The 27940-nt window shown below is 47.2% G+C and overlaps 1 protein-coding gene across 2 annotated transcripts in view; it reads left to right on the top strand.

The window, feature by feature from the left end:
- LOC136572946 (NADP-dependent alcohol dehydrogenase-like) overlaps positions 1-27940 on the top strand; it is a 47623-nt gene that overhangs the window by 12075 nt on the left and 7608 nt on the right. Inside the window, exons 3-5 of one of the 2 annotated variants that reach the window (XM_066573990.1) lie at positions 17698-17836; positions 22281-22353; positions 24092-24314. In XM_066573990.1, the coding sequence (XP_066430087.1) occupies positions 17698-17836; positions 22281-22353; positions 24092-24314 (435 nt within the window). Of the gene's footprint in view, positions 1-17697; positions 17837-22280; positions 22369-24091; positions 24315-27940 lie in introns of both variants that reach the window. The other variant, XM_066573989.1, reaches the window with a different exon arrangement.

Here is a 27940-nt window from a genome sequence, read left to right as displayed (position 1 = left end):
CTTTTCAAAATCGGCTGTCTGCAGAGCATTGCGCCTTGCAGTAATACTACAGGGAGAGAATTGTGTAGGCAGGGCCAGAAGACATATATTATTGATTGAATATAGTCAGTGGGCCCTCCGTTTCCAAAAAAGGGAAAAATTGTATTTGTCCTGCAGTCTTGCGGCAATTTATTTCCTGCCTGGGAAAAGTAACCGCTGTGCTGCACTTCATATAACTGCATTTCTGTGCAACACATATCTTATCTGATTGAATATAGTCAGTGGGCCCTCCGTTTCCCAAAAAGGGAAACATTCTATTTGTCCTGCAGGCTTGCACCAATTTATTTGCTGCCTGTGAAAAGTCTCCGCTCTGCTGCACTTCATATAACTGCATTTCTGTGCAACACATATCTTATCTGATTGAATATAGTCAGTGGGCCCTCCGTTTCCCAAAAAAGGAAAAATTGTATTTGTCCTGCAGTCTTGCGCCAATTTATTTCCGGCCTGGGAAAAGTAACCGCCGTGCTGCACTTCATATAACTGCATTTCTGTGCAACACATATCTTATCTGATTGAATATAGTCAGTGGGCCCTCCGTTTCCCAAAAAGGGAAACATTCTATTTGTCCTGCAGGCTTGCGCCAATTTATTTGCTGCCTGTGAAAAGTCTCCGCTCTGCTGCACTTCATATAACTGCATTTCTGTGCAACACATATCTTATCTGATTGAATATAGTCAGTGGGCCCTCCGTTTCCCAAAAAGGGAAAAATTGTATTTGTCCTGCAGTCTTGCGCCAATTTATTTCCTGCCTGGGAAAAGTAACCGCTGTGCTGCACTTCATATAACTGCATTTCTGTGCAACACATATCTTATCTGATTGAATATAGTCAGTGGGCCCTCCGTTTCCCAAAAAGAGAAGCATTCTATTTGTCCTGCAGGCTTGCGCCAATTTATTTGCTGCCTGTGAAAAGTAACTGCTCTGCTGCACTTCATATAACTGCATTTCTGTGCAACACATATCTTATCTGATTGAATATAGTCAGTGGGCCCTCCGTTTCCCAAAAAGGGAAACATTCTATTTGTCCTGCAGGCTTGCGCCAATTTATTTGCTGCCTGTGAAAAGTAACTGCTCTGCTGCACTTCATATAACTGCATTTCTGTGCAACACACATCTTATCTGATTGAATATAGTCAGTGGGCCCTCCGTTTCCCAAAAAGGGAAACATTCTATTTGTCCTGCAGGCTTTCGTCAATTTATTTGCTGCCTGTGAAAAGTAACCGCTCTGCTGCACTTCATATAACTGCATTTCTGTGCAACACATATCTTATCTGATTGAATATAGTCAGTGGGCCCTCCGTTTCCCAAAAAGGGAAACATTCTATTTGTCCTGCAGGCTTGCGCCAATTTATTTGCTGCCTGTGAAAAGTCTCCGCTCTGCTGCACTTCATATAACTGCATTTCTGTGCAACACATATCTTATCTGATTGAATATAGTCAGTGGGCCCTCCGTTTCCCAAAAAGGGAAAAATTGTATTTGTCCTGCAGTCTTGCGCCAATTTATTTCCTGCCTGGGAAAAGTAACCGCTGTGCTGCACTTCATATAACTGCATTTCTGTGCAACACATATCTTATCTGATTGAATATAGTCAGTGGGCCCTCCGTTTTCCAAAAAGAGAAGCATTCTATTTGTCCTGCAGGCTTGCGCCAATTTATTTGCTGCCTGTGAAAAGTAACTGCTCTGCTGCACTTCATATAACTGCATTTCTGTGCAACACATATCTTATCTGATTGAATATAGTCAGTGGGCCCTCCGTTTCCCAAAAAGGGAAACATTCTATTTGTCCTGCAGGCTTGCGCCAATTTATTTGCTGCCTGTGAAAAGTAACTGCTCTGCTGCACTTCATATAACTGCATTTCTGTGCAACACACATCTTATCTGATTGAATATAGTCAGTGGGCCCTCCGTTTCCCAAAAAGGGAAACATTCTATTTGTCCTGCAGGCTTTCGTCAATTTATTTGCTGCCTGTGAAAAGTAACTGCTCTGCTGCACTTCATATAACTGCATTTCTGTGCAACACATATCTTATCTGATTGAATATAGTCAGTGGGCCCTCCGTTTCACAAAAAGGGAAACATTCTATTTGTCCTGCAGGCTTGCGCCAATTTATTTCCTGCCTGGGAAATCACTGGTAATACAGCATGCTGAGGGGTAGGGGTAAGCCTAGAGGACGTGGATGTGGCCGAGGACGCGTAGGCCCAAGTGAGGGTTTGGGCACAGGCCGAGCTCCTGATCCAGGTGTATCGCAGCTGACTGCTGCGCGATTAGGAGAGAGGCACGTTTCTGGCGTCCCCACATTCATCGCCCAATTAATGGGTCCACGCGGGAGACCTTTATTAGAAAATGAGCAGTGTGAGCAGGTCCTGTCGTGGATGGCAGAAAGTGCTTCGAGCAAGCTATCATCCACCCACAGTTCTGCGCCGTCCAGTGCTGCAAATCCAAATCCTCTGGCTGCTACTCCTCCTTCCTCCCAGCCTCCTCACTCGACTACAATGACACATGCTCAGGAGCGGGCAGACTCCCAGGAACTGTTCTCGGGCCCCTGCTCAGATTGGGCAGCAGTGGTTCCTCTCCCACCAGAGGAGTTTATCGTCACTGATGCCCAACCATTCGAAAGTTCCCGGGGTCCGGGGGATGAGGCTGGGGACTTCCGGCAACTGTCTCAAGACCTTTCAGTGGGTGAGGAGGACGATGACGATGAGACACAGTTGTCTTGCAGTGAGGTAGTAGTAAGGGCAGTAAGTCCGAGGGAGGAGCGCACAGAGGATTCGGAGAAAGAGCAGCAGGACGATGAGGTGACTGACCCCACCTGGTGTGCAACGCCTACACAGGACAGGTCTTCAGAGGGGGAGGCACGGGCAACAGCAGGGCAGGTTGCAAGAGGCAGTGCGGTGTCCAGGGGTAGAGGCAGGGCCAGACCAAATAATCCACCAAGTGTTTCCCAAAGCACACCCTCGCGCCATGCCACCCTGCAGAGGCCGAGGTGCTCTAAGGTCTGGCAGTTTTTCACAGAGACGCCTGACGACCGACGAACAGTGGTGTGCAACCTTTGTCGCGCCAAGATCAGCCGGGGAGCCACCACCAACAGCCTCACCACCACCAGCATGCGCAGACATATGATGGCCAAGCACCCCACAAGGTGGGACGAAGGCCGTTCACCGCCTCCGGTTTGCACCGCTGCCTCTCCCCCTGTGCCCCAACCTGCCACTGAGATCCAACCCCGCTCTGAGGACACAGGCACTACCGTCTCCTGGCCTGCACCCACACCCTCACCTCCGCTGTCCTCGGCCCCATCCACCAATGTCTCGCCGTCGCTAGCGCAAGTGTTTGAGCGCAAGCGCAAGTACGCCGCCACGCACCCGCACGCTCAAGCGTTAACCGTCCAAATAGCCAAATTTATCAGCCTTGAGATGCTGCCGTATAGGGTTGTGGAAACGGAGTCCTTCAAAAGTATGATGGCGGCGGCCCCGCGCTACTCAGTTCCCAGTCGCCACTACTTTTCCCGATGTGCCGTCCCAGCCCTGCACGACCACGTCTCCCGCAACATTGTACGCGCCCTCACCAACGCGGTTACTGCCAAGGTCCACTTAACAACGGACACGTGGACAAGCACAGGCGGCCAGGGCCACTACATCTCCCTGACGGCACATTGGGTGAATTTAGTGGAGGCTGGGACAGAGTCAGAGCCTGGGACCGCTCACGTCCTACTCACCCCCAGAATTGCGGGCCCCAGCTCGGTGCTGGTATCTGTGGCGGTGTATGCTTCCTCCACTAAAGCACCCTCCTCCTCCTCCTCCTCCGCAACCTCTGTCTCGCAATCAAGATGTGTCAGCAGCAGCATGTCGCCAGCAGTCGGTGTCGCGCGTCGTGGCAGCACAGCGGTGGGCAAGCGTCAGCAGGCCGTGCTGAAACTACTCAGCTTAGGAGATAAGAGGCACACGGCCCACGAACTGCTGCAGGGTCTGACAGAGCAGACCGACCGCTGGCTTGCGCAGCTGAGCCTCCAACCGGGCATGGTCGTGTGTGACAACGGCCGTAACCTGGTGGCGGCTCTGCAGCTCGGCAGCCTCACGCACGTGCCATGCCTGGCCCACGTCTTTAATTTGGTGGTTCAGCGCTTTCTGAAAAGCTACCCACGCTTGTCAGACCTGCTCGTAAAGGTGCGCCGGCTCTGCGCACATTTCCGCAAGTCCCACACGGACGCTGCCACCCTGCGGACACTGCAACATCGGTTTAATCTGCCAGTGCACCGACTGCTGTGCGACGTGCCCACACAGTGGAACTCTACGCTCCACATGTTGGCCAGGCTCTATGAGCAGCGTAGAGCTATAGTGGAATACCAACTCCAACATGGGCGGCGCAGTGGGAGTCAGCCTCCTCAATTATTTTCAGAAGAGTGGGCCTGGTTGGCAGACATCTGCCAGGTCCTTCGAAACTTTGAGCAGTCTACCCAGGTGGTGAGCGGCGATGCTGCAATCATTAGCGTCACCATTCCTCTGCTATGCATCTTGAGAAGTTCCCTGCAAACCATAAAGGCAGACGCTTTGCGCTCGGAAACAGAGCCGGGGGAAGACAGTATGTCGCTGGATAGTCAGAGCACCCTCCTGTCTATATCTCAGCGCGTTCAGGAGGAGGAGGAGGAGCATGAGGAGGATGAGGAGGAGGGGGAAGAGACAGCTTGGCCCACTGCTGACGGTACCCATGCTGCTTGCCTGTCATCATTTCAGCGTGTATGGCCTGAGGAGGAGGAGGATCCTGAAAGTGATCTTCCTAGTGCGGACAGCCATGTGTTGCGTACAGGTACCCTGGCACACATGGCTGACTTCATGTTAGGATGCCTTTCTCGTGACCCTCGCGTTACACGCATTCTGGCCACTACGGATTACTGGGTGTACACACTGCTCGACCCACGCTATAAGGAGAACCTTCCCACTCTCATTCCCGAAGAGGAAAGGGGTTCGAGAGTGTTGCTATACCACAGGACCCTGGCGGACAAGCTGATGGTAAAATTCCCATCCGACAGCGCTAGTGGCCGAAGGCGCAGTTCCGAGGGCCAGGTAGCAGAGGAGGTGCGGAGATCGAGCAGCATGTACAGCCCAGGCAGTGCAACAGTCTTTAAGGGCCTGGACAGCTTTATGGCTCCCCAGCAAGACTGTGTCACCGCTCCCCAGTCAAGGCTGAGTCGGCGGGAGCACTGTAAAAGGATGGTGAGGGAATACGTAGCCGATCGCACGACCGTCCTCCGTGACGCCTCTGCCACCTACAACTACTGGGTGTCGAAGCTGGACACGTGGCCTGAACTAGCGCTGTATGCCCTGGAGGTGCTTGCTTGTCCTGCAGCTAGCGTCTTGTCGGAGAGGGTGTTTAGTGCGGCTGGGGGAATCATCACAGATAAGCGTACCCGCCTGTCAACCGACAGTGCCGACAGGCTAACACTCATCAAGATGAACAAAGCCTGGATTTCCCCAGACTTCTCTTCTCCACCAGCGGACAGCAGCGATACCTAAGCAATACGTAGGCTGCACCCGCGGATGGAAGCATCGTTCTCTCTCACCATCCAAAACGGGGACATTTCTGCTTCATCAATCTGTGTATAATATTCCTCCTCCTCCTCCTGCTCCTCCTCCTGAAACCTCACGTAATCACGCTGAACGGGCAATTTTTCTTAGGGCCACAAGGCTCACTCATATAATTTTTCTAAATTTTTTTTATACGTTTCAATGCTCTTAAAAGCGTTGGAACTTTAATTTGAAACAATTTTTCGTTAAACTGGGCTGCCTCCAGGCCTAGTTACCACTTAAGCCACATTAACCAAAGCGATTAATGGGTTTCACCTGCCATCTTGGTTGGGCATGGCCAATTTTTACTGAGGCACATTAGTACTGTTGGTACACCAATTTTTTTGGGTCCTCACCTACAGTGTAATCATAGCAATTTCTATGTTCTTCGCCTGCACTCATGGTACAGAAAGGTGTGTGGGGTTGGCCTACACTTTAGCTACATAAATGTAAGTTGGGCCTTGGCTATACTGCAGCTACTGAAATGAAACTAAGACTGCGCTCCCACTATACTGCTGCTTCGGAATTGTTCCTAGGGCCTGTGTAGGCTGCTACTATTACTTAAATGGAACTTAGACTATGCTCCTCCTATACTGCTGCTTCGGAATTGTTACTGGGGCCTGTCTTGAGTGCTACTATTACTGAAATGGAACGAAGACTGCGCTCCCACTATACTGCTGCTTCGGAATTGTTACTGGGGCCTGTCTTGAGTGCTACTATTACTGAAATGGAACTAATACTGTGCTCCCCCTATAATGCTGCTAGTGATATGTTAGTGGGGCCTGTCCTACTGCTACGGCTGAAATGTTACGAATTATGGGCTCTGCCTATACCGCTGCTAATGGTATGTCTCTGGGGTGTGGAAACAGAGGCTTCCCAAAGACATGATGGCGGCGAGGCCATTTCCCACCAACGCGGTTACTGTTAAAGTGCATATAACTACGGACACGTGGAGAGGACACGTAGTGCCTCAAAAACATCCCCCGCCATGGCCCACTTAATCCTAGCCACATTCCGAAAACCAACAAAATAAAACCGCGCTACTAGGTCCGCAGTCACCACCACATTACCACCAACGCGGTTACTGTTAAGGTGCATATAACCACGGACACGTGGAGAGGACACGTAGTGCCTCAAAAACATCCCCCTCCTCCTCCAACAATGAAAACATTCTTGGCAAATGCCTTTGCATTGGTTCGTCTGGTGGCAGTCCAAGAATTTCACCTTTACCGACACAACAAGAGAGCCCCCCCACCATCCCCCCGCCACGGCCCACTTAATCCTGGCCACATTCCGAAAACCAACAAAATAAAACCGCACTACTAGGTCCGCAGTCACCACCACATTACCACCAACGCGGTTACTGTTAAGGTGCTGTAACCACGGACACGTGGAGAGGACACGTAGTGCCTCAAAAACATCCCCCGCCACGGCCCACTTAATCCTGGCCACATTCCGAAAACCAACAAAATAAAACCGCGCTACTAGGTCCGCAGTCACCACCACATTACCACCAACGCGGTTACTGTTAAGGTACATATTACCAGTCTGACTGGGGCATGCAGACACCTTGACAGAATGAATAGTGTGTGGCACATAGGTTCCCCATTGCTATGCCCACGTGTGCAGCTCCTGATGGCGGTGGCACAGGATTATATTTCTCATTGCTTCTCTACAGCATTGTGGGCTATCGCCCCACCACTTTTAAAGAGGGTCGCTGCCTAGCCGTGCCAACCCTCTGCAGTGTGTGCCTGCAGTTCCTCCTCATGGCAGATGCACTTATAAATAGACATGAGGGTGGTGTGGCATGAGGGCAGCTGAACGCTGCGCAGGGACAGTTTGGTGTGCGCTGTGGACACTGCGTCGTGCAGGGGGGAGGGGGGTTGGGCAGCATGTAACCCAGGAGAAGTGGCAGCAGAGTGTCATGCAGGCAGTAATTCTGCTTTGTTGTAGGTAGTGTGGTGCTTAGCTAAGGTATGCCATGCTAATGAGGGCTTTTCAGAAGTAAAAGTTGTTGGGAGGGGGGGGGGGGCACTCTTGCCGGTATTGTGGCTTAATAGTGGGACCTGTGAACTTGAGATGCAGCCCAACATGTAGCCCCTCGCCTGCCCTATCCGTTGCTGTGTCGTTCCCATCACTTTCTTGAATTGCCCAGATTTTCACACATGGAAACCTTAGCGAGCATCGGCGAAATACAAAAATGCTCGGGTCGCCCATTGACTTCAATGGGGTTCGTTACTCGAAACGAACCCTCGAGCATTGCGAAAATTTTGTCCCGAGTAACGAGCACCCGAGCATTTTGGTGCTCGCTCATCTCTAATCACTATCTCAAAAATATTTTAACCCTCTTCAATCCACTGTCTAACGTTTAAAGACATTCCGATTGAAGCCTGTACAGCTCTGATGTCGGAAGACGACCGTCAGGGTATTCTTACTGTAGATTACTGGACGCTCTGTTGTCGGGGGCCTCTCCAGCATGTCACATACTGCAGTACTGGCTCTAGCCAGCAGATGGTGCCATTGTATAATGGCAGAAAGAGAAAACCCTCTAGGACAGTGTTCCCCAACTCCAGTCCTCAGGGACCACCAGCAGGTCAGGTTTTCAGGATTTCCTCATTATTGCACAGGGGGTGTAATTATTGTCGGTGCCTCAGACATTGCCACAGGTGTTCCTACTATAGGAGATCCTGAAAACATGACCTGTTGGTGGTCCCTGAGGACTGGAGTTGGGGACCCCTGCTCTAGGAAACCCTGAATCCAAAATTGGATTGCAAAGGGTTAAACATTGGGGGTTTTTAAAGAAAGACCCTTCCCTACAAAGTGAAATTTCTACAGTCTCTCTAAAGTTATTTTTCATAAAAATTAGAACATTAGAACATTTAACATAATTAAGCCCCTTCTTGTCTACGTGATAACTGTAAAAAAAACAAAAACATGTTAATGAACCTAAAAAGCATCTCCACAGGAATTTTAAGAGGTGCGCACAAATATGGAATTACATGATGTAAATGTTGTAGTAACATTTAAAATAGGAGGAAAAGGTCTATATTGAATCTGGAAAATATTTTCAAAACCACAGAGGGGGCGGGGTGTGGGGGGACGGACACAAAAACATATTTAACTGGAAAAGAGCCAAAAGTGCAGTACCTGATAAGTTGCAGAGCAGGCACGATCGCCATAAGGCCAGCACAATCACCATAGGGTAGGCACAATGGCCGTAGACGCTAACAATATGCAGCAAACCAGACTATAAACCAGAGGAGCTAAATTGTCCACTGCAAATTTATATGCAGTCAGTCACTCAATCCAGCCCAGATTGGGGAGAAGTGACTGCAGACAACCAAATCTGCAATGTGAATGATACTGCAGAAGCCAGCCAATAGATGAATGCGTCCCACAATACAGGATTACAGCTCACATTGACATAGCAGTGGGTTGCTCTGTATCTCAACAGTGGGCCATACCCAGAGGGATGCACACATCTATTGGCTGGCTTCTGTGGTATCCTTCACATTGCAGATTTGGTTGTCTGCATTCATTCCTCCCCAATCTGGGCTGGCTTGCTGCATATTGTTAGGGTCTACTGCCATTGTGCTGGCCTTATGGTGATTGTGCCTGCTTAGCGGCGCTTGAGTCTGCTCTGCAACTTATCAGGTACTGCATTTTTGGCTCTTTTGAAGTGAAAAACATTTTCGACCTAAACAATTTATAAATTGTGGCCCCTCATACTTGATTTATTTAACAGAATGCCCCTGTAACCTAAATCTGCATTGCTCAACTAGAAAAAAGATACCTGGGGGACAGTTACCATGCATAAATCTAAAGAAATTTTGGAATCTTCCACTTGAATACCCTTGGGCTCAATAGCCTAAATGAGATTTGAGAACATTTAGAGGAGCAAAACTACCAGCATGTAATAGTTCTCCTTTTTACTGGCCTTCTTTTTTAAAGTGCTTTTTATTCACTTACCGTCAAAGGATTCCCTCTAGAGATGAGCGAGCACCAAAATGCTCGGGTGCTCGTTACTCGAGACGAAATTTTCGTGATGCTCGAGGGTTCGTTTCGAGTAACGAACCCCATTGAAGTCAATGGGCGACTCGAGCAATTTTGTATATCGCCGATGCTCGCTAAGGTTTCCATTTGTGAAAATCTGGGCAATTCAAGAAAGTGATGGGAACGACACAGCAACGGATAGGGCAGGCGAGGGGCTACATGTTGGGCTGCATCTCAATTTCCCAGGTCCCACTATTAAGCCACAATAGCGGCAAGAGTGCCCCCCCTCCCAACCATTTTTTAACTTCTGAAAAACCCTCATTAGCAATGCATACCTTAGCTAAGCACCACACTACCTCCAACAAAGCACAATCACTGCCTGCATGACACTCCGCTGCCACTTCTCCTGGGTTACATGCTGCCCCCCCCCCCCCCCCCCACACACGACCCAGTGTCCACAGCGCACACCAAAGTGTCCCTGCGCAGCCCTCAGCTGCCCTCATGCCACACCACCCTCATGTCTATTTATAAGCGTGTCTGCCATGAGGAGGAACTGCAGGCACACACTGCAGAGGGTTGGCACGGCCAGGCAGCGACCCTCTTTAAAAGGGGCGGGGCGATAGCCCATAATGCTGTACAGAAGCAATGAGAAATCCAATCCTGTGCCACCTCCATCTGGAGCTGCACACGTGGGCATAGCATTGGGGAACCCATGTGCCACACACTATTCATTCTGTCGAGGTGTCTGCATGCTCCTCAGACCGGGGTTTTTTATAAATAGTCACAGGCAGGTACAACTCCGCAATGAGAATTCTGTGTGCACCCACAGCATGGGTGGCTCCCTGGAACCCACCGGTTGTACATAAATAAATCCCATTGCATTGCCCATCATAGCTGAGGTAACGTCAGGTTTAATGCAGGTGGGCTTCGGCCCACACTGCATGCCCCAGTCAGACTGGGGTTCTTTAGAAGTGGACACATGCAGTTACAACTCCGTGTGGAGCGACAGGATGGGTGGGTCCCAGGAAGCCACCGGCGGTACATAAATATATGCCATTGCATTGTCCATCACAGCTGAGGTAATAATGTCATGTTTAATGCAGGTGGTCTTCGGCCCACACTGCATGCCCCAGTCAGACTGGGGTTCTTTAGAAGTGGACACATGCAGTTACAACTCCGTGTGGACCGACAGCATGGGTGGCTCCCTGGAACCCACCGGTAGTACATAAAAATATCCCATTGCAGTGCCCAGCACACCTGAGGTAACGTCAGCTTTAAAGGGGTTGTCCCGCGCCGAAACGGGTTTTGGTTTTTTTTTCAACCCCCCCCCCCCCCCCGTTCGGCGCAAGACAACCCCGATGCAGGGACGTAAAAAAAAAACCGCTCAGCGCTTACCTTAATCCCCGTGCTCCGGTGACTTCTATACTTACCGGTGTAGATGGCCGCCGGGATCCTCTTCCTCCGTGGACCGCAGCTCTTCTGTGCGGTCCATTGCCGATTCCAGCCTCCTGATTGGCTGGAATTGGCACGTGATGGGACGGAGCTACACAGAGCCCCATTGAAGAAAGCAGAAGACCCGGACTGCGCAAGCGCGTCTAATTTGGCCATTCAACCATTTTAGACGGCGAAAATTAGGCGGGCTCCATGGAGACGAGGACGCCAGCAGCGGAGCAGGTAAGTGAAAAACTTTTTATAACTTCTGTATGGCTCATAATTAATGCACAATGTACATTACAAAGTGCATTAATATGGCCATACAGAAGTGTATAGACCCACTTGCTGCCGCGGGACAACCCCTTTAATGCAGGTGGGCTAAAAATTACTAGGATTACAATGTAGGCGAGGGCCCAAAAAAATTGGTGTACCAACAGTACAAATGTACTTCAGAAAAATTGCCCATGCCCAACCAAGAGGGCAGGTGAAACCCATTAATCGCTTTGGTTAATGTGGCTTAATTTGTAACTAGGCCTGTAGGCGGCCCAATTAAAATAAAAATTGGTTCAGGCGCAAGTTTCAACGCTTTATTGAATTGAGAATTGAAACGTATAAACATTGTTTACAAAAGTTATATGACTGAGCCTTGTGGGCCTCAGAAAAATTGCCCATTCGGCGTGATTACGTGAGGTTTCAGGAGGAGGAGCAGGAGGAGGAGGATGAATATAATACACAGATTGATGAAGCGAAAAGGCCCCGTTTTTTATGGTGATAGAGAACGATGCTTCCATCCGCGGGTGCAGCCTACGTATTGTTTAGGTATCGCTGCTGTCCGCTGGTGGAGAAGAGAAGTCTGGGGAAATCCAGGCTTTGTTCATCTTTATGATTGTAAGCCTGTCGGCACTGTCGGTTGACAGGCGGGTACGCTTATCCGTGATGATTCCCCCAGCCGCACTAAACACGCTCTCTGACAAGACGCTAGCCGCAGGACAAGCAAGCACCTCCAGGGCATACAGCGCGAGTTCAGGCCACATGTCCAGCTTCGACACCCAGTAGTTGTAGGGGGCAGAGGCGTCACGGAGGACGGTCGTGCAATCGGCTACGTACTCCCTCACCATCCTTTAACAGTGCTCCCGCCGACTCAGCCTTGACTGGGGAGCGGTGACACAGTCTTGCTGGGGAGCCATAAAGCTGTCAAAGGCCTTGGAGAGTGCTCCTCTGCCTGTCCTGTACATGCTACCTGATCTCCGTGCCTCCCCTGCTACCTGGCCCTCGGAACTGCGTCTTCTGCCACTAGCGCTGTCGGATGGGAATTTTACCATCAGTTTGTCCGCCAACGTCCTGTGCTATAGCATCACTCTCGAACCCCTTTCCTCTTCGGGTATGAGAGTGTAAAGGTTCTCCTTATACCGTGGGTCGAGCAGTGTGTACACCCAGTAATCCGTAGTGGCCAGAATGCGTGTAACGCGAGGGTCACGAGAAAGGCATCCTAACATGAAGTCAGCAATGTGTGCCAGGGTACCTATGTGCAACACATGGCTGTCCTCACTAGGAAGATCACTTTCAGGATCCTCCTCTTCCTCCTCCTTCTCCTCCTCAGACCATACACACTGAAAGGATGACAGGCAAGCAGCATGGGTACCCTCAGCAGTGGGCCAAGCTGTCTCTTCCCCCTCCTCCTCATGCTCCTCCCCCTCCTCCTCCTCCTCCTCAATGCGCTGACATACAGACAGGAGGGTGCTCTGACTATCCAGCGACACACTGTCTTCCCCCGGCTCTGTTTCCGAGCGCAAAGCGTCTGCCTTTATGCTTTGCAGGGAACTTCTCAAGAGGCATAGCAGAGGAATGGTGACGCTAATGATTGCAGCATCCCCGCTCACCATCTGGGTAGACTCCTCAAAGTTTCCAAGGACCTGGCAGATGTCTGCCAACCAGGCCCACTCTTCTGTAAAGAATTGACGAGGCTGACTCCCACTACGCGGCCCATGTTGGAGTTGGTATTCCACTATAGCTCTACGCTGCTCATAGAGCCTGGCCAACATGTGGAGCGTAGAGTTCCACCATGTGGGCACGTCGCACAGCAGTCGGTGCACTGGCAGATTAAACCGATGTTGCAGGGTGCGCAGGGTAGCTGCTTCCGTGTTGGACTTGCGGAAATGTGCGCTGAGCCGGCGCACCTTTCCGTGCAGGTCTGACAAGCGTGGGTAGCTTTTCAGAAAGCGCTGAACCACCAAATTAAAGACGTGAGCCAGGCATGGCACGTGCGTGAGGCTGCCGAGCTGCAGAGCCGCCACCAGGTTACGGCCGTTGTCACACACGACCATGCCTGTTTGGAGGCTCAGCGGCGAAAGCCAGCGGTCGGTCTGCTCTGTCAGACCCTGCAGCAGTTCGTGGGCCGTGTGCCTCTTCTCTCCTAAGCTGAGTAGTTTCAGCACGGCCTGCTGACGCTTGGCCACCGCTGTACTGCCACGTTGGTGAGGGCGCGTACAATGTTGCGGGAGACGTGGTCGTGCAGGGCTGGGACGGCACATCGGGAAAAGTAGTGGCGACTGGGAACCGAATAGCGCGGGGCCGCTGCCGCCATCATGTTTTTGAAAGCCTCCGTTTCCACAAGCCTATACGGCAGCATCTCCAGGCTGATCAATTTGGCTATGTGCACGTTTAACGCTTGAGCGTGCGGGTGCGTGGCAGCGTACTTGCGCTTTCGCTCAAACACTTGCGCTAGCGATGGCTGGACGGTGCGCTGAGAGACATTGGTGGATGGGGCCGAGGACAGCGGAGGTGAGGGTGTGGGTGCAGGCCGGGAGACGGTCGTGCCTGTGTCCTAAGAGGGGGGTTGGATCTCAGTGGCAGGTTGGGGCACAGGGGGGAGGCAGTGGTGCAAACCGTAGGCGGTAAACGGCCTTCGTCCCACCTTGTGGGGTGCTTGGCCATCATATGCCTGCGCATGCTGGTGGTGGTGCGGCTGGTGGTGGTGGCTCCCCGGCTGATCTTGGCACGACAAAGGTTCCACACCACTGTTCGTCGGTCGTCTGCACTCTCAGTGAAAAACTGCCAGACCTTTGAGCACCTCGGCCTCTGCAGGGTGGCATGGCGTGAGGGGGCGCTTTGGGAAACAGTTGGTGGATTATTCGGTCTGGCCCTGCCTCTACCCCTGGCCACCGCACTGCCTCTTCCAACCTGCCCTGCTGCTGCACTTGCCTCCCCCTCTGAAGACCTGTCCTCAGTAGGCTTAGCAAACCAGGTGGGGTCAGTCACCTCATCGTCCTGCTGCTCTTCCTCCGAATCCTCTGTGTGCTCCTCCCTCGGACTTACTGCAATTACTACTACCTGAGTGATAGACAACTGGGTCTCATCATCGTCGTCCTCCTCACCCACTGAAAGCTCTTGAGACAGTTGCCGGAAGTCCCCAGCCTCATCCCCTGGAACCCGTGAACTTTCCAAAGGTTGGGCATCGGTCACGACAAACTCCTCCGCTGGGATAGGAACCATTGCTGCCCATTCTGGGCAGGGGCCCGAGAACAGTTCCTGGGAGCCTGCCTGCTCCTCAGAATGTGTCATTGTAATGGAGTGAGGAGGCTGGGAGGAAGGAGGAGCAGCAGCCAGAGGATTCAGAGTTGCAGCAGTGGATGGTCGATAGATTGCTGGATGCACTTTCTGCCATCCATGACAGGACCTGCTCACACTGCTCAGTTTCTAATAAAGGTCTACCGCGTGGACCCATTAATTGTGAGATGAATCTGGGGACACCAGAAACGTGCCTCTCTCCTAATCCCGCAGCAGTCGGCTGCGATACACATGGATCAGGAGCTCGGCCTGTGCCCACACCCTGACTTGGGCCTCTGCGTCCTCGCCCGCGTCCACGTCCTCTAGGCCTACCCCTACCCCTCAGCATGGTGTATTACCAGTAGTGCAGAAACAGAACGCTGTAATTAAATGTGCCGCTTATTGGCCTGTGGTTGGAGGCTGACTTCGCTTACGGAATGCACAGCAGAGCCAGGAAAGAATTTTGCGCAAGCCTGTAGTGAGACGTAGGTGCGTATGACTGAGCTATTGGAATTCACAGCGCTCAAGCAGTCAAGTGGCCAAACGCCACTAGTAGGCCTTAAAGAGGTTGTCCCGCGAAACAAAGTGGGGGTCAGCACTTCTGTATGGCCATATTAATGCACTTTGTAATGTACATTGTGCATTAATTATGAGCCATACAGAAGTTATTCACTTACCTGTTCCGTTGCTAGCGTCCTCGTCTCCATGGTGCCGTCTAATTTTCAGCGTCTAATCGCCGGATTAGACGCGCTTGCGCAGTCCGGTCTTCTTCTTTTCTGAATGGGGCCGCTCGTGCCAGAGAGCGGCTCCTCGTAGCTCCGCCCCGTCACGTGCCGATTCCAGCCAATCAGGAGGCTGGAATCGGCAATGGACCGCACAGAAGACCTGCGGTCCACCGAGGGTGAAGATCCCGGCGGCCATCTTCACCAGGTAAGTAAGAAGTCACCGGAGCACGGGGATTCAGGTAAGCACTATCCGGTTTTCTTTTTTAACCCCTGCATCGGGTTTGTCTCGCGCCGAACGGGGGGGCTATTGAAAAAAAAAAAAAACGTTTCGGCGCGGGACAACCCCTTTAAGTGTTTTGCTTCTATTTTTTGAAAGGCTGAGTTGAGACAGCAGACAGATACTGTAGGCAGCGTATATATGTATACTGTTTTCCTGTGGACGGGATGACGGCGGTGATGTCACGGGCAACGCAGAGCCAGGAAACAATTTAGCGCACACCTGTAGTGAGACGTAGGTGCGTATGACTCAGCTAGTGGAATTCACAGCGCTGAAGCAGTCAAGTGGCCAAACGCCACTAGTAGGCCTTAAGTGTTTTGCTTCTATTTTTTGAAAGGCTGAGTTGAGACAGCAGACAGATACTGTAGGCAGCGTATATATGTATACTGTTTCCCTGTGGACGGGATGACGGCGGTGATGTAACGGGCAATGCAGAGCCAGGAAACAGTTTTGCGCAAGCCTGCTGTAACACTTAGCTGCGTATTAATTAGGACTACTACCCCCAGCAGACACGCAGTACACTCAAGACGGTCACAGGCAGCCCAAATATAGTATTTTTCCCAAATTTGTTTGAAAAAGCCCACTGCCTATATAGACAGTATATCTCTTTCACCTTTCCCACTGTCCCTGCCTCACCAGTACTGGCCCTATACTATGTAAAATTACTGCAGACTGTTTCCCTCTGGACGGGATGACGGAGGTGATGTAACAGGCAACACAGAGCCAGGAAACAGTTTTGCGCAAGCCTGCTGTAACACTTAGCTGCGTATTAATTAGGACTACTACCCCCAGCAGACACGCAGTACACTGAGAACGGTCACAGGCAGCCCAAATATAGTTTTTTTCCCAAATTTGTTTGAAAAAGCCCACTGCCTATATAGACAGTATATCTCTTTCACCTTTCCCACTGTCCCTGCCTCACCAGTACTGGCCCTATACTATGTACAATGACTGCAGACCCAGGACGCAATGCTCTGCACGCCCGATATACAAAAAAAAAAAAAAAATGTGCAACACTGCTAAAAGCAGCCTCAACAGTACTGCACATGGTCAGATGCGGCCCTAAGAAGGACCGTTGGGGTTCTTCAAGCCTAAGATAACTCCTAACACTCTCCCAATAGCAGCCGCAGCATCAGCAGCACTTTCCCTGATCTATGTCAGAATGCATCTGTGGCGAGCCGCGGGCGGGGCAGATGTAAATACTCTGGTGACACCTGATCTCCCCAGCCACTCACTGCAGGGGGGTGGGATAGGGCTGGAACATCACAGGAGGAAGTTGTAATGCCTTCCCTGTCTTTCTATTGGCCAGAAAAGCACGCTAATGTCTCAGAGATGAAAGTGAAAGTAACTCGAACATCGTGTGGTGCTCGCCTCGAGTAACGAGCATCTCGAACACCCTAATACTCGAACGAGCATCAAGCTCGGACGAGTACGTTCGCTCATCTCTAATTCCCTCCCCTTTTCTACAATGCTTTTTACGATTTATATATTTTTTTATTTTCACATACTTTACAATATTTATTTTTCTTGTTCTAATTACCCTCATCATTTTTTTTCCCTCTAACCTTTTTATATATATATTTTTCCAAATATGCATTAAGTTTTTTTAGAGACTCCACCCAGTGGACCCTCCCTGCCATACTTTCCCTTAGTGGAGGTCTACTTGACAGTGTAAATAGCCTACAACACCTATTATATGTGCAGGGATTTAAGACGTGGTGTCCTTCCTCTCTGGTTGGGTCACCCGTGTTAGGCAAGTCCCCTTTCATTATTTCTTTTTACCTACATTATCCCTTATTCTTAGGTACTGTCCTGATTGTTTTGTGCCTTTCCTATTCATTTTAGTATTTTGATCTTTATACAGTGTGTATGTAAAACAAGGCTGGTATGACCAAGGGTTAACTATGTATTTGCGGTGGACCTACTGGTATCATGAGGCTCCTGGCAGCAGCACCGATTTCAGCTGTATCCATGTCCTCAGGACATACGGATGAAAAGTAATGTGGAGGTTATATAATAATAATGGCTATGCTCGCCTGTCGCTTGGGTCTCTGTCTTTGTCTAGTTTCTGCTATAAAACACCACATGGTTATAAAAATATTTAGCATGTTTTTCATTTTGCACAGATTATTTCTTCTGGCATTTGCGGATCTGATCATAGTGGATTGCAGAAAATAATACAAACCCCGTTTCCAGTGATTTTGGGTCATGAAGGTATTGGAGTGGTTGAAAGCATAGGTGAGGGAGTCACTAATGTTAAACCAGGTAAGTCAGAAGTAATCAGAATAGTTGTACTAATATATACATGCTCAGTGTCAAAGCAATATCATCATTGGCCCCTTTATTTTTTTTCATTTTTGGTCTTTCCTCTCCACTTTAAAAAAAAAATTATCTTATTTATCCAGCAACTTAGCTGTCGGAGGGCTTGTTTTTTGTGGGACTAATTGTATTTTTTTATGCTACTATGTAATGTACCATATAATATACTGAAAAGCTTTTTTAAAAATTCTAAGTTGGGGGAAATGGAAAAAAAACCCTTTGCCATATTTGGGGGGGAGGGGGTAGTCTAGTTTATTTGTGGGTCAGTACGATTACTATAACAAAATTATATAGTTTCTGTACTGCTTTTATAACTTTCTATTTTTTTCAAAAGATATTTTATTTTTTGATGCCATGTTCTGACAGACATAAGTTTTTTGTTTTTTTCCATCAGCATAGTTGTGCGAGAGCTCATTTTTTGTTAGATGTTTTGTCTCTATAAGTACCATTTTACAGTACATATGACTTTTTGATTGCTTTTTATTACATTTTTTTTCTTGACGACTGGGTGACCAAAAAAGCGAAATTCTGGTGGGGTTTTTTGTTGTTGTTTTCTGATGTTTATTGTATGGGATAAAAAGTGTGTTACTTTGATAGATTGGACCTTTTTGGACCCAAATGTGGCATTTTTTAGAGCTTTTCTTTAAACTGATTTTTATTTGTTTTCTATTTGGTCCCAACTGGGGACATGAACTTGTGATGGTCTGATCGCTCCTGCAGTGTCATGTAATACCTTAGTATTACATTATACCACAATCTGATAAAAAATCTGCAGTGGCAGCCCCAGGGACCTTCAGAAGCCCCCCAGCAGACATGGAACCCCATGAACATCAATTTGGGCATTTAAATACTGTTGTCAAAATTGACAGCAGAATTTAAAGGGTTAAGAGCTGTAATCAGCAGGAGTGCTGATCGGAGCTGTTGTGCGTGGGTGTCTGCTGTAAGAAACAGCTGGCACCAGCATTGTATGGGGAGGTTTTCACACCCCCACCCCCACCCCACCCGCTTGTTCCCACTCCATACAATGCCCCAAACTTCTGTGACATAAATGCACATACCTGAGCGTTAAGAGGTTTTCCAAACAAATTTCTAATGATAAGTTGGGCCCAAAGCTCAGAACCCCTACCAATCAGTTAACTGGGCGCCTGCTGTCAGTGCTGGGATACACAAGGGTCAGAACGGAAGCCTCTGCTGTAACCCCTGTATAATGACCAACACTTGTAACTGCAGGTTGGGGTTTCAATAAAAACTAAATGTGACCTGCAAATGCAGTTACAAGTGCCGGTCACTACACTGGGGTTGTTTGAACAGCTTTCACTGTGACCCCCTGTGTATCCGGATGCTGATGGCGAGTGCCCAGTCAGCTGATGGGTTAGGATCCCAGCCTATCAAATATTGATGACCTGCCCTGAGGATACGTAGTCAATACCAATTTGCTTGGAAAACCCCTTTAAATATCGGACAGTACTATTTCTGAAATAGCAAGTATCCTTCTTTCTCTTCTTGCTTTTGTCCATTCACAGTACTGCTGTTGATTGATATAAAAAAATTCAAGTTTGTATGGATAAGATTACATCCCCAGTAGGGTATGTCCGCACGTCATGTAAGTGCTGCAGGTTTCCTGATCAAAATTTGCAGTGTTTTACATTACAAGCAATGCGGATGGGATTTATAGAAATCTCATCCATATGCTGTAAGAAAAAGCTATAGTGTAAATTGACCTGTTTTACCCCTTAACAATAAAGGGCATATATTTATGTCCTGGAGGTTCGGGGTTTGGATGGGAAGGGAGTTGATCCTGCTTCATACAACGTGGGTGCTGGCTGTTTCTTACAGTTGACACCTGCCAACAACAGCTCCAGTCAGCAGGGCCGCTGATTGGAGCTGTTAACGCTTTAAATGCAGCTGTCAATTCTCACAACGGCATTTAAATGCCCCGATCAGTGTTTTGGCTTTTCTTTTATATACTGTAAGTACTGCAAAGTAATCAAAAGATTATATATTCAAGTCCCACTAGGAAATTGAAACAAAAAGTGTGTAAAGGAAAGAAGAAAAAAAAAGGAAAAAAAAATTGAAATAGAAAAAATAAAAAAAAGTTAAAAAAAAAATCCCCTCCCCCCGCTCTTTGTTTACAAAAAAAAAATACAGAGCAAAAATAGTATGGTACCATGCTTTCCAGAAATATCTGGGATGTTAAATATTCTTGAATAAAAAAGCCAAAAGTACTGTAGAGGTGATACCCTTATTAGCAAACCAAAATTTATATATATATATATATATATATATATATATATATATATATATATATATATATATATATATATATACATATATATATATATATATATATATATATATATATATAAAGTTTGGTTCGCTAATAAGGGTATCACCTCTACAGTACTTTTGGCTTTTTTATTCAAGAATATATATACACACACAAGCTTTTCAAGGCTGCAAGCCTGATGAAGGGGCTTACATAGCCTAAAACATTCACATAAGGGCTTAAACAGACGAGTGCATGCGCTGCTGCGCTCACCGCTATGGAGCGTAGTTGCACATGAGCCATTTAGATTGTTTTTGTTTTTTATTGTTCAAACTCCCCGCTATTACAAGCAAGCTTGAAAAGAAAACAAAAAACAAAAAAACGGGGAGATAGGTCCTGCCATATCTCCTCATAGTATTAATGTGATAGAATCCCGAAAGTGAAAACGAAAACATTGAAATCAAGGAGGCCAGAATTGGTATAATTTGTACAAAAAAGTCCAAACCAAAAAAATATAACATTATTTATCACATATGTTAAACACCATAAAGGAAAAGATTCCTGCCTCCAAGAAGCAATGGCTCTGATTGGTTCTCGAGTGCTGCTCAGCCAATCAGTGCAGCGTTTGATGAACCAATGCAATGACTGTGATTGACTGTGATTGGTTCATCGAGCGCTGCATTAACTGGCTGAGCAGCGGTCAATGAACCACAGCGATCGCATTGTGGAGGCAGATTTTATGAATTGGCCAATCAATGCCGCAGCACAGCCAATTTATAAATCCCCCCTCGACAATGCGATGGCTATGATTGGTTCTTCAACCGCTGCTCAGCTAATCAATGCAGTGCTTGATAAACCAATAACAACCATCGCATAGGTTCCTCGAGCGCTGCATTGATTGACTGAGCAGTGCTCAAGAACCAATCAGAGCCATCGCGGTATTAGTGTATCTTGACGCCACCAGGAAGCTAGGGGTTTGACAGAGCTTGGATGCAAGAATGCCCCTGTCACACCCCTAGCTCCTGATTGGCTGCATTCCTCCAGGTCTTTGAAGGTCCTTTAGTTGTGTCTGTAGTGATTTTTCCCTGCCATCCACGGTTGGGGTGGGGGGTGGGGGTTGGGTTAATTTTTCCACTTAAGCTTCAGTTATTATCTGGAGAGGTTTCCATGGAAGGCTCTACAGCTACTACCAGGAACAGTAACCTGAGCCCTAAGCGTGCAGAGCAGGGAAAAATCTCTAGACACGCTGCTATGACAGGGGAGCGCTGATGCAGCGAAGCTAAGCTACTCCCCTTCACAGAAACCTCCCTGCGTTGTTCTCCCTGCTCAGCCCCCCCTCCTGTGTATGCACATGGGGGGACTGACAGCAGGGCTGATAAGGAGATCCCTGGTGGCAGAGGAGAGCTGGCAGCAGTGGGGACACTACAGGGGAGGCGACCACACTGACAATGGGGTGCAGAGCAGCTGGGAGAGGACTGCCATCAGGAGCCAGTCCAGGAAATGGAAGACTGACAGCAGGGAGCGGAGGTGGCAGAGGACAGCCGCAGGGAGCAACCCCGCTGTCTGCTACTGCTCCCCTGCCTCCTGTGCGTGCTGCAGATGTCACTGCAGACAATTCCCCCTCCTTATTCTCTGATCACTGACTGCCAGGACCTGGAAGAAGAGGCTGCCAGCTGGCCACCCAGATACAGAGGGTGTCACCCTCTTGTCAATCTTGACTCCACCAGGACTTCCTGGTGACGTCAATATACACTAATACCAGCCATCGCTTCCTGGTGGCGATATTTATGAAACCGGTAACCAGGGAGTGATCTTCTGTGGGCGGACAAGGACTGCAAGAAGCGCGCCGGGGCTACGGAGAGCAGCAGGAGGGACTTACTGACCCACTGAATAGTAAATCCAAAAATGGCTCAAATATGTTTTGTTTTCTATTTTGCCCTACTTTGTTAAGGTTGTTTTTTTTCAAGTGTATTATATGGTGCACTAAAGGGTGCTATTGAAAAATACAACATGTCCTGCAAAGCAAGCCCACAGTATGCATAAAAGTCACAACCATTAAAATGACCTTCTATAACCATTTAACAGTTCAGAATTTACAAAGACTGCTCCCTACTATTTTCACAGGTGACAAAGTCATCCCACTGTTTGTCCCAGAATGTGGAAAGTGCCGAGGTTGCAACACTCCAAACAGTAACATGTGCATGAAACTTGAGTAACTGTTGTATTTATGTAATTGTTATCTCATTGAAGAGTATCCTTTTGGCCAAACACACACTTGAATATGGTGTGCTGTGCTGTCAGCTTGCTCACTTCATATATATTTCACGATCCACTACTTGCTCAAGCGGGTTCACCTGCCCCCAGTCCTGGGCTTTAGTAAGAAGAAATTCCATGCAAGGAAAAAGTGTAATCCACGCTTGCTTGCAGACTAAAATTTGTAATCTTCCTTTATTTAGTCATATTTAAAATTGCCAGGTATACACATCTCTAACCAGACGCGTATCGGCTGCACAGAGCCTTCGTCGGTGGTATCCTTTTGGCCCCTTTACACGGGGTAACTTCACGAACGCTAGAGTCATTGCTAAGTTCGTTGGTGCTCATGCAGAATGTTTAGACAGAGTTTACCACTAAATCGCTGGGTTCTCCCCTTCTACATGAAGCGCTGAGTGTGGAGCATTTACACGGAAAGAGAAGCCAGCGATAGTTTCCATGCAGGCTTGCCAATGAAGAGTGTTTTTTTCTTGCATTTACACTGCTCGATTATCACTCAATCTTGTTTGTTCGATCTAATTTTGAGTGATAATCGTCCTGCGTAAATGGCCCATTAAGGTTCTTTTACATTATATATTTATTGATTTTTACAGTAAGCTTTTCGATTACTACAAATTGATGCACTTTGGGATCAGTTTCTACCAATGAAAGTGAATAGAATGTTTTGACTGATTCATTTGGATCCGTTTTATTTTATAGACTCCCTGCAACAAATGCTAGTGTAGTTGTGTCCTATTGCTCAGAACCCATTATTCCAACCCTAAAAGCACAAATGAGATCTCAGTTGTGACATGCAAATGTCCACTATATCTTCAGGGCCACTATATTAAAAATAAGTAAGAAACAGCATAACACAGTTACATATTCAAATGCCCATGAGATGCAAATAAGTCCTTATACCCTGTATTCATGAGTTGCACAGGGGAAACCACCTTTTATAGAAACATGCATTTAAATGTGTTATTTATATGTACAGTTGACTATCCCTTTAAGGTGTGGGCCACAATGTGCTGAATCATAGAAAAAGGTATTCTCCAGTGTTTCATGAAACATGGCAAGCCTAAAGCTTTCTTAGACATCGAGGAGTCAGAAAATGAAGTCTGACTTGTATAAAAGATGTTTGGAGCGACCTTTGAGGTCACATGTACGGTTAAAATATTAGAAGACTGCTAAATGACGATTCTGGTTTCCGTAAATAAAGATTTATTGTACAATGAAAAGTTCTACCATTTCTATCAATTCTACATGGTTTTCACTACCTATGACTCTGGGAAGAGATCGTGAAAACCATAAAGAATTAATGCAAATAGTAAAATAGAAGATTACACTTTCCATAAGCTTTAGTGCTCAGTCACATTGCCCTTAGGGTTTACACTTTCCTGCTCTGTCATAGGGAAAGGCCAATGGAAAGCTCTTTGTTTCCACATTATGACTAAAACTGTTCTGTACGAACATCATTGACTCTAAATGGGTCCGTCTACTTTCTGTTATACCGATGCTCCAAAGAGAACTTCTGCAGCAAATCTGAATATGTACTAAAAGCAGAACACCTCCTTCAATATCAATTTCTTATATATATATATATATATATATATATATATATATATATATATATATATATATATATATATATATATATATATATTGTAATTTTCACTTAATAGATGTGAGACTGGCGGACTAACTGGACTCATGGAAGATGGTACAAGCCGGTTTACTTGTAAAGGCAAAACGATTCATAATTTTGCGGGCACAAGTACATTTTCTGAATACACTGTTGTGTCTGACCTTCGCATTGCCAAAGTGGATGCCAATGCCCCTGTTGAAGCTTGTCTTATAGGCTGTGGATTTGCAACTGGATATGGTGCGGCCATAAACACTGCTAAGGTAAGAATTTTCATGCACAACACTTGGTTCATATGTGGCATAAACTGGAAATGAGGAAGATGGAACAATACCTCTGCAGCACCACCTATTGGATGGTAGCATTCCTTCAAATCAATGTCCGACTCTTTAAACAAGTCTTTAAAACCATGATTGAGAATAGGAACCTAAGCCAGAAAACCATACAGACTGCTGTTTTGGGGTGTTGTCCCTCATCAGTGTGCAGTAGGTTTCTGGCTTTGCTACTGAGAGACCTGTGATGTGGGTCGGAAGGGGTGTCATGTCTCCTTAAGTAGAGCACCTAGAAGATGTGTGGAGACACCTAGTAGGTGAGTGAGTCGGGAGGGGGCATCGTCTCTCCCAAGGAGACCACCCAGAATGGGTGTGCATAAACTAGAGTATCATATGGTAAAGGGCAAGCTTTGGGCAGAGACCTGTCCTGGAGAATATTTTAGTCCAATACAGTCTTCATCTAGATTCTCCTCACCGCCCCACCCCTTCATTTCCAGACATTTATAGTACTTTGTATGGGAGGAGGAAAACCAGGAAGCAGAAGGCTGTAGAGGGTGCTATATAGTGCCAGTATATCTGTAAACTGCAGTAATGCATTTTTCTGATGAATTAGTGGATTTAGCAGTCCTGCAGAACTCATGAACCCACATGTTTATTATGTCCTTTCATAAATGTAATTTCTAATATCATTCATAGAATAAATCCCTAAAATATAACTTTTAATATCATTCATAAAAAAGAGAGGGACATAGTTAAGCCATTCGTTAAAATCGAAAGAACCTATTTTTAAGTTCCCATAAAAGAGACTATAGCTACCCAACCAAACGTTTTGAACAAATAATTATGAAACTCAATATTATAATTCAAACTCAGGGCCCCAGAGTTCCAAAGCCAAGACAGTAACCACTTAACCAAGTAGTTGCCTTATAAGGCTACTGCCCAAAAGAAAATTCATATAGTGGAAAAAAGGTGATAATCAAAGAATGCTGAAGCCCAAATAATTAGAAACCATCCATAAGATGATACAATAGTAGATATAGACAAACTCCCCTTTTAGATATAGTGATACAAAGTTTCGGCTCTTACATGTGAAAATACTTGATGTGATCAAGACCGCTGTATTGGTGGAAACACGTCATCTGTAAAGCCTAATGCCTGCTATTTTAAAGAATAAAGTATTTTCACATGTAAGAGCTGACCCTTTGTATCACTGTATATTCATAAGTACCGGTTGGACTGCCAGCGTGTCTAGAGCTCCGTGTGTTTTTACGCTGTAAACCTGTTTTTGAGCTGAAGAGGAGGTGAGTGTTTGTTATTATGACTACATCCCCTTTATAGAGTTCGCAGGAAAATAAAATAGAAGTTTTTTTCAAATGTGGCTTGAACTCAGGACTTCAGCATCCCAAGGTTAGTGTCACATCTGCTCAGAACGGGCGGTAACGGTATTCCTGAAATAAACACTACGGCACTGTTCACACCAGCGTACCAAGAAAGCAAACAGTAAGTGGAAATGAAAAAAACAAGAAGAAGAGAACTTTCCCTGTGGGGCTCTACCAGGTGATAGTCTCCACCTAATAATGAATGTCACATCCTGATAAGGATGCCCTCGCACATGAACCTGGGGCTATCACTATCCTTGTAACCTAGAGATTAAGATACCACTATACAAAAGAACACACTCCACCATAAACCCAACACTGAACTTATCTTCAAAGGTTGCTTGAAAGAACACAGAACCCAGTCTTTGGAAGAGACACTGAACCCAGCTCCTACACACCCTAAAGGAGACTACAGGAAAATTGAATAGCACAGAACCAAGTTAAAGAGGAAATAAAAACCCTCCCTAATAGCTCTCAGGTGTACACCAACGGCAACACACCTGAAACCACTCCCACCAGTGCCAGAGGACACAAACGAACAGAAATACATCACAATGTTGGTCCTAAGACAGTTTTACGAGAAACGGCTTACTACTAACTACTATTTCTGGGAACAAAGACAGCTAACCATTGCATCTGTTAGCAGCGTGTCATATCAAAGACCAACTGGTTCATCAAGAGACATAATAAATGCACAAAATTTTTGATAAACAATCTGGAAACCCTGGTCCTGATATAGAATTCCCAAAGGACCAGGGCGTCCAGTAGACTCGAAAGAGTGCAAAAACATGGCAGACTTGTATCCCAGCATAAGGCCTCCTGTATATGGGTAGAAATTCCGCGGCGGGATTCCCCGCAGAATTTCCGCCTGTACACGCCTGCATAGGATTGCATTACAATACGCAATTCTATGCAGACGGCCGCAGTTTGTCTGCGTGAAATCATGCGCAGAAAACAAACCGTGGCATGCTCTAATTCTGTGCAGGGCTCTGCGAGCACCACACAGAAACGTCCTTCCCCGGCCACCGGCTTCGCTCTGCGCATGTGCCAGCTGCCCGGCCGTCTGCAGGCGGCCTTACAATGCATAAACAAGCCAGATAAACTCTATGTGTTTCTTTTAGAGATGAGCGAGCATACTCGTCTGAGCTTGATGCTCGTTTGAGTATTAGGGTGCTCGAGATGCTCGTTACTCGAGACGAGCACCACGCAGTAGTCGTCTCGATTAAACGAGCACTGACCATTGATTTCAATGGAGCCGGCAATACAGCCGTCTCCATTGAAAGCAATGGGCTTCCGGCGAGCGCGGGATAAATTTTCGGGAAGGGCTTAAAAATATAAGCCCTTACCTGAAAATCATCCTAAAATGTGTAAAAATAAAACAAAAATATATATATACTCACCTGGGTGAGTGGGAGCTGCCTCTGATTGGTGAGGCTGTGACCAATCAGAGGCTGCTCATTCGGCAAGCGGGGATTTTAAATCCCCGGCTGCTGAATACTACTCAGAGCAGTTCAGGAGAACTGCCGGCCAGACGCGGTTGAACTCCGGCTGCAGCAGAAAGGTGAGTATACATTTTTTTTTATTTTTACACATTTCAGGATGATTTTCAGGTAAGGGGGTTATATTTTTAAGCTGTACTGCCGGCTCCATTGAATTCAATGCGCTAACATCGTTCTTCTCTGCCACAGCTGTTACAGCTATGGCAGAGGAGAACGATCTTTATGCTGACAGTGCGGGGGTCTCACTCTTGCCACTATTGTGGCTTAATAGTGAGACCTCAGAGCCCGATATGCAGCCCAGCATGTTGCTCCTCGCCTGCCCTATCCATTTCTGTGTTTTTTACATGACTTTGGTGATTTGCTAAGATTTTCACAAATGAAAACATTAGCGGAGCACCAGTCATATACAAAAATGCTCGAGTCGCCCATTGACTTCAATGAGGTTCGTTACTCGAAACGAACTCTCGAGCATCACTGAAAGTTCGACTCGAGTAACGAGCACTCGAGCATTTTGGTGCTCGCTCATCTCTAGTTTCTTTCAGTATTGTTAAACACTAAATCATCAGGAGTAAGCCTTGGAAGCATAAATAAAAAGACAGTCATCATACAAAACAGAGTCCAAAAAGTAGATAAACAGTAAATGATAAAGATAATAGTCACTAGTCTAAATCGTGGATTGGCAGTCGACAGAAAAAAAAACACCATCAGGACTGGTTAGTGACTATTATTTTTAGCATTT

The sequence above is a fragment of the Eleutherodactylus coqui genome, chromosome 7 (assembly GCF_035609145.1).
Source record: "Eleutherodactylus coqui strain aEleCoq1 chromosome 7, aEleCoq1.hap1, whole genome shotgun sequence".
NCBI classification, from domain to species: Eukaryota; Metazoa; Chordata; class Amphibia; order Anura; family Eleutherodactylidae; genus Eleutherodactylus; species Eleutherodactylus coqui.
This window is presented reverse-complemented; position numbering and strand designations above follow the sequence as displayed.